Source organism: Chelon labrosus (genome assembly GCF_963514085.1).
Source record: "Chelon labrosus genome assembly, chromosome: 4".
Classification (NCBI taxonomy): Eukaryota; Metazoa; Chordata; class Actinopteri; order Mugiliformes; family Mugilidae; genus Chelon; species Chelon labrosus.
In genome coordinates, this window is record NC_140340.1 from 24812898 (window position 1) to 24829078 (window position 16181).

The 16181-nt window shown below is 43.1% G+C and overlaps 1 protein-coding gene across 3 annotated transcripts; it reads left to right on the plus strand.

The window, feature by feature from the left end:
• Positions 1-525: 525 nt before the first annotated feature.
• Positions 526-15491, plus strand: myh7ba (myosin, heavy chain 7B, cardiac muscle, beta a). 3 transcript variants are annotated; one of them, XM_084543021.1, is made up of 42 exons: positions 526-895; positions 1378-1481; positions 1584-1727; positions 1908-2064; positions 2152-2179; positions 2441-2537; positions 3110-3133; positions 3214-3306; positions 3417-3480; positions 3567-3665; positions 3748-3851; positions 3934-4072; positions 4167-4285; positions 4585-4734; positions 4962-5132; positions 5222-5401; positions 5508-5640; positions 5720-5796; positions 6150-6237; positions 6320-6437; positions 6525-6648; positions 8071-8207; positions 9717-9972; positions 10061-10303; positions 10438-10614; positions 10728-10873; positions 10959-11049; positions 11129-11518; positions 11610-11736; positions 11832-11950; positions 12077-12273; positions 12365-12548; positions 12721-12886; positions 12995-13119; positions 13222-13337; positions 13424-13616; positions 13697-13900; positions 14070-14195; positions 14422-14592; positions 14683-14787; positions 14875-14970; positions 15088-15491. In XM_084543021.1, exons 1-42 carry the CDS (start codon positions 796-798, stop codon positions 15328-15330), a joined length of 5925 nt encoding a protein of 1974 aa, XP_084399147.1. In that variant the 5' UTR covers positions 526-795; the 3' UTR covers positions 15331-15491. The 3 variants fall into 3 exon arrangements, with proteins under 3 accessions (XP_084399147.1, XP_084399148.1, XP_084399149.1); XM_084543022.1 differs by having other exon boundaries at positions 3113-3133; XM_084543023.1 differs by lacking the exon at positions 3110-3133.
• Positions 15492-16181: the final 690 nt, after the last annotated feature.

Sequence of the window (16181 nt, forward strand, 5' to 3'; positions counted from 1 at the left end):
CATCAAAGTCACCCAAAGTGAGTGAATGTGGTGTGTTCAGCAGGTGGCCTGGTACAGGACTTAACACCGTTCTAGATGCGGATTTATTACTACTGGATGTAACTTTCATTTTCTTGTCCGTTTTAATCATTCCGTGTTTTTTTGCCCTTCACAGTCTATGGAGTGAAAAAAATCTCCCACTACTGGGATGCTCCCGATGAAACTCTCTCCCACTCCCTCGTAGTGTGTACAGTGCATAAAATAACTGGGATACAAAAATAGACGGCTTGAGTTTAGCGCAATGACAAAAACGTAGCTTTCCTTTTGTGTCAATTGAGACAAGTGCTCCGCACCAATAGGCGTCGGAGGAGGTGGCATATGCTAATGAGGGACAAATGTCCACTGACCATGACCTTGAGGAACATAATATAAAGGAGGGCACATCTCAGTAAGCTGTTGTGGTCGTTCTGAAGTAGGTGGACAACCTTTTGCATTTGTTTGGTAGGTTGATCACTGCGCAGTTGCACAGAGAATTGACTCCTCTTAAAGAGTCTGAATTTCATTCTCAGCAGTAGGGCAATAACTTTTGTCTTCGCTGGCACGTCTCGGTTTCGGCGCTATCCGTCTGTGATAGTGGATTTGCGCTCTTTACACACAGGCAGTGTTTCATCAGTATTGGAAGCCGGAAGAGACAAAAAGCAGCTTTAGCTTGTAACGAACTATTGACCCTAACGTAAAGATCTGTTTTCTTACCAGAGGAATTCCTCAACTCGTCTGTGTCTCCAGTTTCCGGGGCCGGCGAGTGGCTGTGCCAACATGTCGTACCAATTTGACATGAAGGAGTTTGGAGAGGCTGCGCCGTTTTTGCGCAAAACGGACCTGGAGCTGCTGGCGGCGCGAACCATCGCTTTTGACGGTAGGCCTAATAAGGAAACTGCAAAGGAACGGACCCTTATAGGGCACACCACGTTAATCACATTTATATGAGAAATTAAGTTAGTTTTTGATGCTGTCTTAAATTACTATCAGTGGTTAAATAAGGTAATTTTGTGGGATAACTCTTAGAAATTACAGTTGTATTTGGTTCAATGTTTAAACTATCTTAACTGTGTACTATACTGTGTATATATGTATATAAATAACATAATTGTATGTATATGTATTGTATAAAATATATGTTTTATTAGAGATAATTCTGATGGAAACAAACACAACGCCTCCTGTTTTAAAAGTCAAACAGGGCCTTAAAAAATGTATTCCTTTTTATTGTAAATTTCTTTTTGAAAAACAAGGAAACTTCTAAGTTAAATTTAAAATTTAAAATTTAAATAAGAAATGTGCAGGGTTGACAGAGTTTTGCCCTGTCATTAAATACACATCTCTCTGCTGTGCTGTTAGGTAAGAAGCGAGCTTGGATCCCTGATGAAAAAGAGGCTTACATTGAGGTTGAGATCAAGGAGCTCACTGGTGACAAAGTCATTGTTGAGACCAAAGATAGGAAGGTAAGTTTCCATCCGTCCACAGAAACTATTGACACCTCTTCTTAACACTTCAACATATGTACATGACCCCTCCTCATGTCTCCCCTGCGCCCATGACTCTAGACTCTGACAGTGAAGGACTGTGACATCCAGCAGATGAATCCTCCTAAGTATGACATGATTGAAGACATGGCCATGCTGACACACCTCAACGAGGCCTCTGTGCTTTTTAACCTGCGCAGACGCTACGCTGCCTGGATGATCTATGTGAGTAATGTGAGGTGGTACTTTCCCTCTCCCATGTTTCCTTGAGAGGAAAGATTATCCAGATTAAATTACAGAGAACAACTGTGAGCTTGAGCAATGTCAACCTGACAGTAGCAAGATGTTTTTAGGTAAGGATATCACAGTAAGTTAATCTTGTCTCACGTCCTCCTGTTTCCTCAGACCTACTCCGGGCTCTTCTGTGTGACCGTGAATCCATACAAATGGCTGCCTGTCTATTCAGCTCCTGTGGTCGCTGCCTACAAAGGCAAACGCCGCTCTGATGCGCCGCCACACATCTACTCCATCGCAGACAATGCCTACAATGACATGCTGCGCAGTGAGTGCAACACACATTTATTAACTAAGACAGAGAATACTCAAACACATATCAAATACCAACACGTGTTTATCTTGTCCTCATCAGATCGGGAGAACCAGTCCATGCTCATTACGTGAGTATTAAGTGCCTTAGATTAATATATTTGTCTTGTTTCTAGCCACAGATTAGAGAAGAAACACGCAGCCTGTAAGTGTATAAACAGGATTTAACATGCAGAAAGTAACGGTCACTTTAAAGGTTTCATATTTTTTTCATACAAGTTTTTTGCTTTGACTTAAATTTATTCCTGGCCTTTTTTCTTTTTTTGTCCCTCTTGTAACATGTGACTTTGACCAGTTGTATGTACACTTTGTTATTTTTTACACTCCTATAGCGGAGAATCCGGTGCTGGCAAAACTGTCAACACGAAACGTGTCATTCAGTATTTTGCCATTGTGGCAGCTCTTGGGGACACATCTGCCAAAAAAGGAGTAAGGCCGATATGGCAACTCATATTTTTGTTTACCACCTCCTGTTTTTAAGCTTTTTTTTTTTTTTTTTTTTTTTTTTTGCTGTATTTTATTTTTATATCCTCCATTTTTTGGTCCCAGGAATCCTTCAGTGTACTCCCTTTAAACCGTGTCCATACATTGTCCTCACTGTCAAAATGGTGAATGTGACAGTTGATTACATTCATGTCTTTTCCCTCGTGTGTTGTAGCCATTTCCAGCCGTTCCACTCCGCTTTCTCATTGGTTTAAAATGTTTTTTCTTTCCCCCTTCCCATGTCCTTTTTATGGCTCCTATTTTTCCATTTTCCATTATTTTCCCCTTTGCCTTGATTTTTGCTTTTTGACTTTTCTATGTTGTTTGATGCTTATTTGTCCTCCCTTTTCTCCCCTGTGTTCACCATCATATAAAACAAGGTGACCATTGGTTTTTACCTCGGCTTTAACATTCGGTTCCTAATTTTCCAGTCGGTCATGGTGTTCCCCTTTGACTCAGAAAGCTTTGTTCTTTCCATGATGTGACATTCACATGCTTCTCACTATCTTTTTTTGCAGCAAGGTCCTGCCACTAAAACAAGGGTGAGTTTAACAGAAATGAAAACTAAATTGTGAAAATAATGTGGCATAGCATTTTTATATTTTGCTTCTGTTCTGTCTAGGGGACTCTGGAGGATCAGATCATTGAGGCAAACCCTGCCATGGAGGCGTTTGGGAATGCCAAAACGCTAAGGAATGACAACTCATCCCGATTTGTGAGTACCTGTAAATTTCCCTGTGTGAAGAACACAGTAAATAGATTCAGCTGGGTTTATATTCTGTTGTTCTGGTTCATTTCTTACTTATTCTGATCTTTCTCCTGCAGGGCAAGTTCATCAGGATCCACTTTGGACCGACTGGCAAACTGGCCTCGGCTGATGTTGATATATGTGAGTAAATGGTCACAAACTGTCTTTAAACACCATGCAGTTCGCATGTTGGTTCACTACAAACATGCAGCGCTTCTTTCCTTCAGATCTCCTGGAAAAATCCAGAGTGATATTTCAGCAGCCCGGTGAGAGGAGCTACCATATCTACTACCAGATCATGTCGCAGAAGAAACCCGAACTCTTAGGTTAGTCGTTGTGACTGCTTTAGATATGTATTTGCTCACTTCTTCAGAACCACGACGTGATCTTGTAAACTCTCTGTTCCAGACATTCTGCTGGTGTCCTCCAACCCGTACGACTACCACTTTTGCTCCCAGGGCGTGACCACTGTGGAGAACCTGGACGACGCCCAGGAGTTGATGGCCACTGATGTAAGAGATTTTGTCTTTTTTTACACGGAGAGTGAAGCGCTGAACAAAATACAGCACATTGAGCTGTGATCATTTCTTACAGCATGCCATGGACATCCTAGGCTTTCTCCCTGATGAGAAGTACGGCTGCTATAAAATAGTCGGAGCCATCATGCACTTTGGCAACATGAAATTCAAGCAAAAGCAACGTGAGGAGCAGGCTGAGGCCGACGGCACTGAAAGTAAGATCCAGCAGCGTTCCAGCAGTAGTCAAAGACATTAAATATGAGGTTGGTTCACTTTCTTTTTTTAATTTTTGTCATTTGTGGTGGGCAGGTGCAGACAAGGCCTCGTACCTGATGGGAGTCAGTTCAGCTGATCTCATAAAGGGCCTCCTCCACCCAAGGGTGAAGGTTGGGAACGAGTATGTGGTGAAGGGGCAGAATGTCGAGCAGGTGAGGGGCTACAACCTGTGCTGTCTATGTTTTTGTTTTATTATTTCAGATAAATAAAGATAATAATTTCAGATAATAAAATCCAGCCCAAAGAGAAGAACTGCTCAGTTCTGTGTGTTCAGTCCTGCTGCAGGACCAGTATGCAGATGGAGAACGGCTTCTTAATACTCTGTCAATCAATACGCCTGCCTCTCCACGCACACTAGAGTCTGGTATCTAAGCAACAGAGGCTATCAATGTGAATGACAGCTGTTCTCCTTCTGTGTGTGTGTGTGTGTATTTGTGCGTGGGTGCTGAAGGTTACCTATGCAGTCGGTGCTCTGGCCAAAGCTACGTATGACCGTATGTTCAAATGGCTCGTGGGACGCATCAACCGGACCCTGTACACCTCCCTGCCTCGCCAGTACTTCATAGGAGTCCTGGACATTGCCGGGTTTGAGATCTTTGATGTAAGTTGATTCCAGTTAGTTCTATATATGGATAATTATAATCAGTACAGGGTCAAAGTTGTGTGCTTGCATGGTGGTATACAGTTTAAGTATCAACAGATGCTCTGCTTGTGTATCATCCTCCTGATGAATTAACTGCAGGATGGATCTCTAAACAGACTGTCATATTGGTCACGCTGTTCACTTCACTTGTCCTTCCTCTGAACATCTGCTCCATTTCATTGCAGCTCAACAGCTTTGAGCAGCTGTGCATCAACTTCACGAATGAGAAACTGCAACAGTTTTTCAACCACCACATGTTCATCCTGGAGCAGGAGGAGTACAAGAGAGAGGGCATTGAATGGACCTTCATTGACTTTGGGCTGGACCTTCAGGCTTGCATTGATCTCATTGAAAAGGTAAACACAGACCTGTATTCATGGTAGCCTATTTTCAATCCACATTGATTTCTTCTATATGGTACTAATTAATACCGTTTTTCCTACAGCCACTGGGCATCATGTCCATCCTCGAAGAGGAATGCATGTTCCCCAAAGCCACAGACCAGAGCTTTAAAGCCAAGATGTATGATAATCACCTTGGCAAATCGCCCAATTTCCAAAAACCTCGGCCAGACAAGAAGCGCAAGTACGAGGCCCATTTTGAGCTGGTGCACTACGCTGGTGTGGTAAGTGTGTTATCACTAAAGCATTAACACAATCTTACAAAATTAAATGCTACATATGATTCAGTGCACATTTATTCATCTGGAAGCCACTGGTGTTTTCTTACAGGTACCATACAATATTTTTGGCTGGTTAGACAAAAACAAGGACCCACTGAACGAGACAGTGGTGGCGTGTTTCCGAAAGTCCTCCAACAAGCTGCTAGCTTGTCTGTATGAGAACTACATTGGATCAGACACAGGTACAGGACAGAGCACTATAGAACAAATAACAAATGCTTGAAGGTGGTCAGATTATTCACTCCTCTGATTGACTTGCAGCATCTGACCCGAAGACTGGTGCCAAGGAGAAGAGAAAGAAAGCGGCCTCTTTCCAGACTGTGTCTCAGCTTCACAAGGTGAGGAAGTCACCACAGGCCTTGTACACATATTGAAAGTAATGAGATGTTGTATTTGTCAATATCATCGAATTTATGAGAAATTGCAGACATCACTGGACAACGGGGATGGAGGCAGTTAAGACTTGCAGTGATGTTTAGGGCAATGATCACATGAACATCACTTTAAGTCTGTGCTGGCTCCTCTCTCCTTACGTCGACTTCGCATGTGAGCACCACAAAATCCTGCAGAGTAAAATGTTTCACATGACGATGTTGCTGTGGTTGTTAGTTTAATAGAAATGTCAGTTTAATAGAAATGTCAGCGTGCTTTTATTTATTCATTCATATCGATTGTTTCTTTCTTCCTGCAGGAAAATCTGAACAAGCTGATGACCAACCTCCGCAGCACACAGCCCCACTTCGTTCGCTGCATCATCCCTAATGAGACCAAAACTCCAGGTAACACAAGGCAAAATCATCACCAATCACAGGTGGTTAAACAACAGGGACCAGGCTCATGTCTATAACTGGTTATGCACAGGGATCATGGACTCATTTCTGGTGCTGCACCAGCTGCGCTGCAACGGCGTGCTGGAAGGCATCAGGATCTGTAGGAAGGGCTTTCCAAACCGCACCATCTATGCTGAGTTCAAACAGCGGTAAAACAAACGCATTCACAATCAGATCGCTTTTGGAATATCGTGGCATTGATACTGACAGCCACTCTTTTTATTTTATTCATTCAGCTACCGCATCCTGAATCCTCACGCCATCCCTGATGATACGTTTGTGGACAGCAGGAAAGCTGCAGAGAAGCTGCTGGCCTCACTGGATTTAGACCACAACCAGTACAGATTTGGACACACAAAGGTTCAATTCAATTATTATTATTATTTAATGTCGACAATAAGCAAATTTGTCTTAAGATACTTTACAGAACCCAAAGCTTAAAAACAGATACAGCTTGTGTTCTGTACAGAAAAAGTTGTGGAGTGGGGCGCCGTTAATACAGTATCTGCACAATTTGGAGATTCTAGTTGTTGGTACTTTAATTTGCACATTAGCACAAATTATGAGGTAGAATATATTATAAAATATATTATAAAAGTAGCAAAATTAGCCAGTTGATGACAAATTACATGAGAATGTTTAAATGTTATTGCATCAGTGTTAATAATCCATTAATATAACAATGTGCTTTTCATACTTTAGTTCTCTATAGTATAGTGTGCAGGGATGTATGTAAAAATAATTCAAAAAAAGGTTATTGATATAGAATTTTTGTTTTCTTTTTTTAGTATTGAAAATGACATTAATAAACATTTATAACATTTCTGCCATACTCTGGCAGATTTAACGTCAGCTAGAAAAGACTTTTAAAAAAAACAGAGCACGCTTCATAACAACAATATGACAATAAAATGTTTTAACACAAAGACAACGGTCCGTATGCTTTTTGGTATTTCAAGTTTGATTTTACACTCCAAAATAAAAATAAAAAATTAATAGTTTTTCTATTTTCAATTTAACAAGAAAAAAATAACAAAAAAATGGTAGTAAATTTAACTTTTGTCTTTTAATATATAAAACTAGAAAACAGAAAGAAATCTAAATGAGAAATATTCATATAAAACCAGATGTTTTTATAAGTGAAGATGAAGACGATGAAGAAGTTGTTTACAGCAGTCATTGATTTTGTTGATCCCTACGAAAATATTTTCTTGATCCAAACAGACCATGTACATGACTTTGGAATAATATTCAGATGTAATTTTAGACTTTATGACATAAGGTATGTCATCTGAATTTATCTCTGAGCGTTGTGTGCCTCCTCCACAAACCTCTAAAATGTTTTGCTGGACCCTGAACACGCCCTGGGCCGTCGCAATGTTCCACGTTGTTTTTAGACCTGTTGCACCTTGATTTTTTTAATTTACGTTAGCAGAAATAGTTATAAGTCTAATATTAACTTTCTACTTTTTATTTTATGCCAGAATAAAAGAAGGGTTTCTTTTTTTCGTTTTTTGTTTTTGGATTTAAAAATAAATTTATTAAATGTTAAATTAAACAGTTGCTTTTCCAGTTTCATTCTCGGTTTTAAAAGCAAACTTGAAATACCAAAAAATGCACGGACCGACAACGATACCTAAAATGAAATAATGAATGAGACCTTAATTATCAAAAGATCTCAGTGATCCATACTGTTTCCACAATTCAGTTAATTAGTTTTTAATCAAGACAAATTGCGCTGCCAACTTAATTATTGTTTGTTTTCCACTTGGTTTTACGTAGGTGTTCTTTAAAGCAGGCCTGCTGGGTCACCTCGAGGAGGTGAGGGACGAGCGCTTGGCCAAAGTAATGACGCTGTTCCAGGCAGTCGCTCGCGGCAAAATCATGAGGATGGAGCTGCTGAAGATGATGGAAAGGAGGTAAAGAAAACTTCTCACGGCACAGAAAGAATATAAAATGTATTCTTGGTCTTTGAGCTCCAGCTCACAGGAAGGTGACGACATGAGCACAAAGAACTGAAAGACCTCCAGCACCAGTTGCTTCTCTGAACAGGTTTAATAACACGGTCAGCCGTGAGCTTTCCAGCTCGTGATACACTATACCTTAGCGTTCACTCCCTTGGTCAAGTATGTGTGGCATGCAAGGGCAGTGTTATCGGCGTGTGTGAGGCGTGTGCTTGCCCTTGTATGGTTACCAGGCATGTGTGTGGCCGTGCTGTTAATAAGGGTCCCATCCCTTTCTCACGCACACATACACACACAGACACCACACACTCACAGGTCTCTGGCCATTCTCTCCCTCCACTCTCTCTAAATTAAACAATGTGGACGGTGTCCTCAGAGCCAGGTGGCGACATGTGTCAAGTGGCAGCTGCTGGGGCCCTCCCTAAAAATATAACCCCGGCCCCCTCCCTGGATGTCCAATGGCCCCTGGCTCCTTTTGTCCACGGCGCCTGCACTTCTAAGTGAGTGCATAGATGGGATGTGTGGCGGGTGGCAGGATTAAAGGGTGCCGTTGGACAGAGGGTTTTAGTTCCTAAATAAACACAAACGCTCACCTTTGAAAAGAGCCCGCCATGGAGTCATGTCAAAAATGCAGCCGGCTCCCCCGCCCTCATTCAGTCGCCCTCCCTTCTCCCACCTCACTTGGACCCTTTAAACACTGACGGGAAGTCCTTGACCAATCTGCACTGGGTCCATATTTAGTGCCGTGAAACATCAAAAGCAGCATTAGGTGTATGATTTCATGTGGCATCCCTCAGCGTATGATTAGATACAAGGGAATGGATAGTTGCAGCATTAGTGCCAAAACATCAAGCTCCAAGGAGAAGTTACTGAACAAATAAACATCCAGGATGAATCTTTTCGACCTGTTTGCTCTGAACTTCACTGGTGTAAACTTTAAGTTTTGAACTGATCTGAAGATGACAGCTGTTTAACATAATTATATGACTATAGTATAAGACTATAGTATACTGTCAGAATAATATTAAAAAGATTGGTCACATGTGCACGTGTGGCACAAGTTTATCAGTTAGTTTGGGCTATTTTTAGCATTTATCCTGTGTTTTCTCTATCTATTTTCTATGTAAAATGTTACTTTTGGACCGAAGTTTGATATAAAAATGACTAAAAATGACCACTCTGCCTCGCTTTGTTACACACGCTCAGTCCCAAACTCTGATGTTTGGGTAATTCTGCTGTATTAATACTCCATTTGTGAATAAATTATATATTTTTAAATACGGTCTAGAGTCTGATTACTTTAGATTCTCTACAGTCTTGTTACATTCCCCTTGGCAACTGTAGGAGTAACTCTCTCCCTGGTAGAAGAAATATCGTATCTCAATGGGACCTTGGTGGCCAAATAACAGATATATCAGTTTTAAAATCTTCATTTGACCAGTCCATCTTTTTTATCATTTACAGGGATGCTCTGATGATCATTCAGTGGAACATCCGGGCCTTCAACATTGTGAAGCACTGGCCCTGGATGAGGCTCTTTTTCAAAATAAAGCCTTTACTGAAGAGCGCTGCTACAGAGAAAGAGCTGGCCTCTCTGAAGGAGGAGCTAGCCAAGCTGAAGGAGGCTCTGGAGAAATCAGAGGTCAAGCGGAAAGAGCTGGAGGAGAGGCAGGTCAGCCTGGTCCAAGAGAAGAATGACCTCTCTCTACAGCTGCAGGCTGTAAGTGTCACTCATGATGTACAGCATTCACAGCATTTACAGATTCTATGCGTGATGGCACTGAACACGCAGACTTTTTCTCCAACAGGAGCAGGACAATCTGGCCGATGCAGAGGACCGCTGTGACCTGCTCATCAAAACTAAGATCCAGCTGGAGGCCAAAGTCAAGGAAATCACGGAGAGGCTGGAGGACGAGGAGGAGATGAGCGCTAATGTGCTCGCTAAGAAGCGCAAGCTGGAAGATGAGTGTGCCGAACTGAAGAAAGACATAGACGATCTGGAGATGACCCTGGCTAAAGTGGAAAAGGAGAAACATGCCACTGAAAATAAGGTAAGCATAGTGGAAAGTGGAAAGTGCTAAGAGGACACAGAAGGTCCCACTTCATTTTCAGTGGATTGTACTGTATATGTAGTGGAAAAAAGAAAAAGAAATGTGTTTATTTATTTTCACCCTCTTGGTCACAGGTGAAAAACCTGATTGAGGAAATGGCAGCTCTGGATGAAACCATCCTGAAGCTAACCAAGGAGAAGAAGGCTCTTCAGGAGAATCACCAGCAGACTCTGGATGACCTACAGGCAGAGGAAGACAAAGTCAACTCTCTGACCAAAGCCAAGGCCAAGCTGGAGCAACAAGTTGATGATGTGAGTTTAAGAAAACAGCAGGGGAAAATCTATACAGTTGTGTTATTAAGTCTAGAGTGGTCGAAATATTATGTACTGTAATTAACATTTATTCTCTTCTTTCTGTGAATTAGCTGGAAGGCACTTTAGAACAAGAGAAAAAGCTGCGTATGGACCTGGAACGGGCCAAGCGTAAGCTGGAGGGAGATCTGAAACTCTCCCTGGAGTCTGTTATGGACCTTGAAAATGACAAGCAGCAACTTGAAGAGAAGCTGAAAAAGTGAGATTTGTTGTATATTCACAGATAAACATCATATTGCCTTTGAGGCTATATATGAAGAATGATCACCAAATATTTTCCACAGGAAAGACTTTGAAATGAATGAGCTGAGCAACAGAGTTGAAGATGAGCAAGCCTTGGTCATTCAGCTTCAGAAGAAGATCAAAGAGCTACAGGTGGAAACTTGTCTCTTCAGTTCTAATAGAGCAGTCATGAAGCGTGAGCATAAAATAACTAACTACATCTTTCCTCCAGGCTCGTACAGAGGAGTTGGAGGAGGAGCTGGAGGCCGACAGGGCTTGCAGGGCTAAAGTGGAGAAGCAGCGTGGTGATGTGGCTCGAGAGCTGGAGGAGCTGAGCGAGCGCCTGGAGGAGGCCGGGGGGGCCACTTCGGCGCAGATTGAAATGAACAAGAAGAGAGAGGCAGATTTTCTGAAACTGCGGCGAGACCTGGAGGAAGCCATGCTGCACCACGAGGCCACGACGGCAGCTTTACGGAAAAAGCATGCTGACAGCCTTGTAGAGCTGAGCGAACAGACCGACAGCCTGCAGCGTGTCAAACAGAAGCTGGAGAAGGAGAGAAGCGAAGCAAAGATGGAGGCAGACGATCTGGCCTCCACTGTGGAGCAGCTCTCCAAAGGAAAGGTAGAGAAATGTACAAGAAGCATACAGAGAGAAGTACAGAACCAAACTAGAGCATTGCTTCATAAGGATAAAATTTCCATTTCGTTGGCAGGCCGCTTCAGAGAAGATGTGTCGTCTCTATGAAGATCAAATGAATGAGGCTAAAGCCAAGGTGGAGGAGCTCCAGAGGCAGCTCAATGAAACCAACACACATAGGGCCCGGGTTCAGGCTGAGAGTGGTAAGGGACTTTGATTAATAGAAATATCTCACTTACAAATTTCACAGATTTGTAAGTAATGCATGCTCCTACTTTGCCTCCCCTCTCCCATTTAGCCGAGCTGGGAAGGAAACTTGAAGAGCGGGAAGCCATGGTCTCCCAGCTCCAGCGTGCCAAGAGTTCCTTCAGCCAGAACGTGGAGGAGCTCAAGAAGCAGCACGATGAGGAGAATAAGGTCAGCTACCTAACAATTCACTTGTCAATATTCATTAAGTAAAACAGCAGTAGCTACATCAGCAGACATCCTGAATTTCTCTAAACAAAACTAAATGCTATCGACCATCATTGCTGATCTCTTTAGGCCAAGAACGCCCTGGCTCACGCTCTGCAGTCATCTCGACACGACTGCGATCTTCTGAGAGAGCAGTACGACGAAGAGCAAGAGGCCAAGGCTGAGCTGCAGAGAGCTCTGTCCAAAGCCAACGCTGAGGTGGCTCAGTGGAGGACTAAGTATGAGACTGACGCCATTCAGAGGACTGAGGAGTTGGAGGAAGCAAAGTGAGCGAAATGTGTTTTTAAGTTTTAGAACCAGATGGTGACGAATGATTATTTGAAGACGTAATGGTCAAACTTGTTCAACTGTCACTAGGAAAAAGCTGGTGACACGTCTGCAGGAGGCGGAAGAGGCGGTGGAAGCTTCCAACGCCAAGTGCTCCTCCCTGGAGAAGACTAAACATCGTCTCCAGACAGAGATTGAGGACCTCATCGTTGATCTGGAGCGTGCCAATGCTGCAGCTGCTACCCTAGACAAAAAGCAACGTAACTTTGACAAGGTACTGGCAATATGTCTACAAAAGTAATGTGTTCCTGTTGCTGCAGCTACTAGAAAGGATTGCATTTGCCTGCTTTGGGGGATATAGCTCTAAACTAACTTATTACAAATGACTGGGCTCCAGTCCACTTGCGAAGAGATGCTATTTAAAAGCTATTGTCATTGTCCCGAAGGTGCTGGCTGAGTGGAGGCAGAAGTATGAAGAGTGTCAGTCAGAGCTGGAGATGTCTCAAAAAGAGTCTCGCAGCCTGAGCACAGAGCTCTTCAAACTGAAGAACTCATATGAGGAGGCCCTGGACAATCTGGAGACCATCAAGAGGGAGAACAAGAACCTCCAAGGTACAGCTCATTAAATCCTACCGGAAAGCTGCATTAAGTGGGACGTTGGTTTTCCTTGTTCCTGATGCAATGTGAGGTAAAAGTACTCTTCTACCTCTGCTCCCCCAGAGGAGATTGTTGACCTCTCAGATCAAATCAGTCAGGGAGCAAAGACCATCCATGAGTTGGAGAAGATGAAGAAGGGCCTGGACATTGAAAAAAGCGAGATTCAAGCTGCACTAGAGGAAGCAGAAGTAAGGCGTTTACTGAGTACTCTCAATTCCTCCTTTTTGTGGTGTGTGGGATATTCCTGAGTGAGGAGAATCTCTTCAAGCTGCTGCATCTGTCTGTCTCAGGCCACTCTGGAGCACGAAGAGAGCAAAACTCTCCGGATCCAGCTGGAGTTTAACCAGATCAAGGCTGATGTTGACAGGAAGCTGGCAGAAAAGGATGAGGAAATTGACAACCTTCGGTGAGTTTTCTAAATAACTCCATCAAACACATCACACACACGATTGCTATCCTACAGAATGCCTATTTACAGCTTCCACCTTCTAGTCGAAACCACCAGAGAACACTGGAGTCCATGCAGGCCACCTTGGATGCCGAGGCCAAGTCTCGCAACGAGGCAGTGCGCCTGAAGAAGAAGATGGAAGGTGACCTGAATGAGATGGAGGTGCAGCTGAGCCATGCTAACAGGCAGGCCTCAGAGTCCCAGAAACTCCTCAGAAACCTTCAGGTCCAGATCAAGGTGAGTCCAACACCACAGGCACAGGCTCATGTGCATCAGGTCAATAAAGTCACTTACCCGTATGCGATCTGTGACTCCAGGACATTCAGCTAGAGCTGGATGAGACTATTCACCATAATGAAGACCTGAAGGAGCAGGTGGCAGTGACAGAGCGCCGAAACAACCTGCTCGCTGCTGAGGTGGAGGAGCTCGGGGGCCTGTTGGAGCAGAACGACCGTGCACGCAAGCTGGCTGAGCATGAGCTGCTGGAGGCCACAGAAAGAGTGAACCTGTTGCACTCTCAGGTAGAAATACCCAATACCCAAACTTTTGTAAATTAATTATTTAGTTTGTGCAAGCAAACTACTCTTTGTGATTGGTACATTTTCCTAGCCTCTTAGTTACTGTCTGTTTTAAATTGTGTGGTTATTTATATATATGTTTTGGAAGTGACTTAACTGACTGCTATTTCAGAACACTGGGCTGATCAACCATAAGAAGAAGCTGGAGAATGATCTGACCACGCTGTCGAATGAGGTGGATGATGCTGTTCAGGAGTGTCGCAACGCAGAAGATAAAGCCAAGAAGGCTATCACTGATGTAAGAACCTGAATAAACAAAATATATAAGTTCAAGAGTTTTAATCATCAAACTACAAGATGCTTTATTTACACTCGCGTACCTTAAAGAATATCTACAACTGATGGAGATTCTGTCTACTCAAAGTCGTACATACATCTATGCCAGAGGACCTTTAATGTCAATGGTTTCAGTGCCGTTAGAGATCCCTTCAGGCCCATTCTATAGAGATTCTCTGTATTTGTAGGCAGCCATGATGGCAGAGGAGCTGAAGAAGGAGCAAGACACAAGTGCCCACCTGGAGAGAATGAAGAAGAACATGGAGCAAACCACAAAGGACCTGCAGATGCGTCTGGATGAGGCTGAGCAGATCGCCCTCAAAGGCGGCAAGAAACAACTCCAGAAGCTGGAAGCCAGAGTAAGAGCCGAGGCGATTTCAAATATATGTTTGTATATTTACACCCGCTATGACTTGCGTGGATTGCTCACTCGCATATATCACTGGCAGGTCAAAGAACTCGAGAGTGAACTGGAGTCTGAGCAAAAGAAGAGCCAGGAGTATCAGAAGGGAATCCGCAAGTATGAGAGGAGAATCAAAGAGCTCTCCTACCAGGTAAAACCACCACTGTGTTTACGCACTGACCACACTCTCAATGGTCACACAACAGAATGGTCTAAGCTCCTTGTGCCGTTTTTGCAGGCAGAGGAAGATAAGAAGAACCTGATTCGCCTGCAAGACCTAATTGACAAGCTGCAGGCCAAAGTGAAAAGTTACAAGAGACAGGCTGAAGAAGCGGTGAGTTAGAGGCGATGACTAGAATTTATCGGAGATGAGTCTTCACAGTCAGTGCAAAACCCTCTTCAGCTTCAGCTCACCGTTTACTCAATAGCCACCTTGATTTACTTTCTGCAGGAGGATCAGGCAAACACCAACCTATCTAAGTTCAGGAAGCTCCAGCACGAGCTTGACGACGCAGAGGAGAGGGCGGATATGGCCGAATCGCAGGTCAACAAGCTTCGCGTCCGCACCCGCGACCAAGGCGGCAAGGTTGGTACACAGCCTACAATTCATATCACAGTATGCCACCGGACGAAACTGTCTGACCTTTGGAAGAATCTATTAAAATTAGCCAGCGGGTTACATAGCAAGAGCTAATATTAGAAGAGACTGGATGTAATCCTCCAGTAAAGATGAACTCACATAGCCTTCTCATGTGGTTATGAGCAACTCTTGACACTGTGTATGTTGTTGCTAATAAACATCCCTGTCTCGTGCATTTCAGCTTGCTGAGTGATGTGGCGAGGAAGAAAGCTACGGACAAACCAGTCACAATCAGCCAAGCTGCAACTGTGACGACACACCCAAATAAAGACTTTTCAACTTTTAAGTGTGACAGTGTTTTCCAGTCTGGATAATGTCATAAAAACATCCAATCCCAAAGTGACGGTCTAAAGAATTTATTATATAATTAATTTGACAAACAGCTGTTAAATAACAAAATTGAAGTTCATTACCAGCATTAGAGGTGAAGCATGAGGGTGAAAGTTGGTTACAGAAGTGGTTATAGTAGAATGTGAAAATGAAACAGGACTCTTTTTTTGTTCGTTAGTCAAACAGGGTTAGAAGGAGATTAAGACTGAGGTGTAAAGAAGAAAATATGTGGGCTGTTTTCTAAAATCTTATGAAGATTCAACACCACTGTCAGCAGTGTGCTGCCAATCCTACTGAGGTGAGATACAATCACAATTTAATCAGAAAAAGCACCACATGGTAGTCGGCTTCAGAGTGTCTAATAAGGTTCTCATCATGCTAAACATTACATAAATCTACAGTTGAAGTCAAAATATCAGGAGTCTAAAAGAAAACTCAGTGCGTTATATAATTCAGCATGTTCCTGGCCGAGAGTATAACATCTCACCATTTTCTATACAAACTAATGAATGAAATCTAAGGCCTACTAGGAGCAACACACCACATACAGCGTTCACTGTTGAGAACCAGTTCTC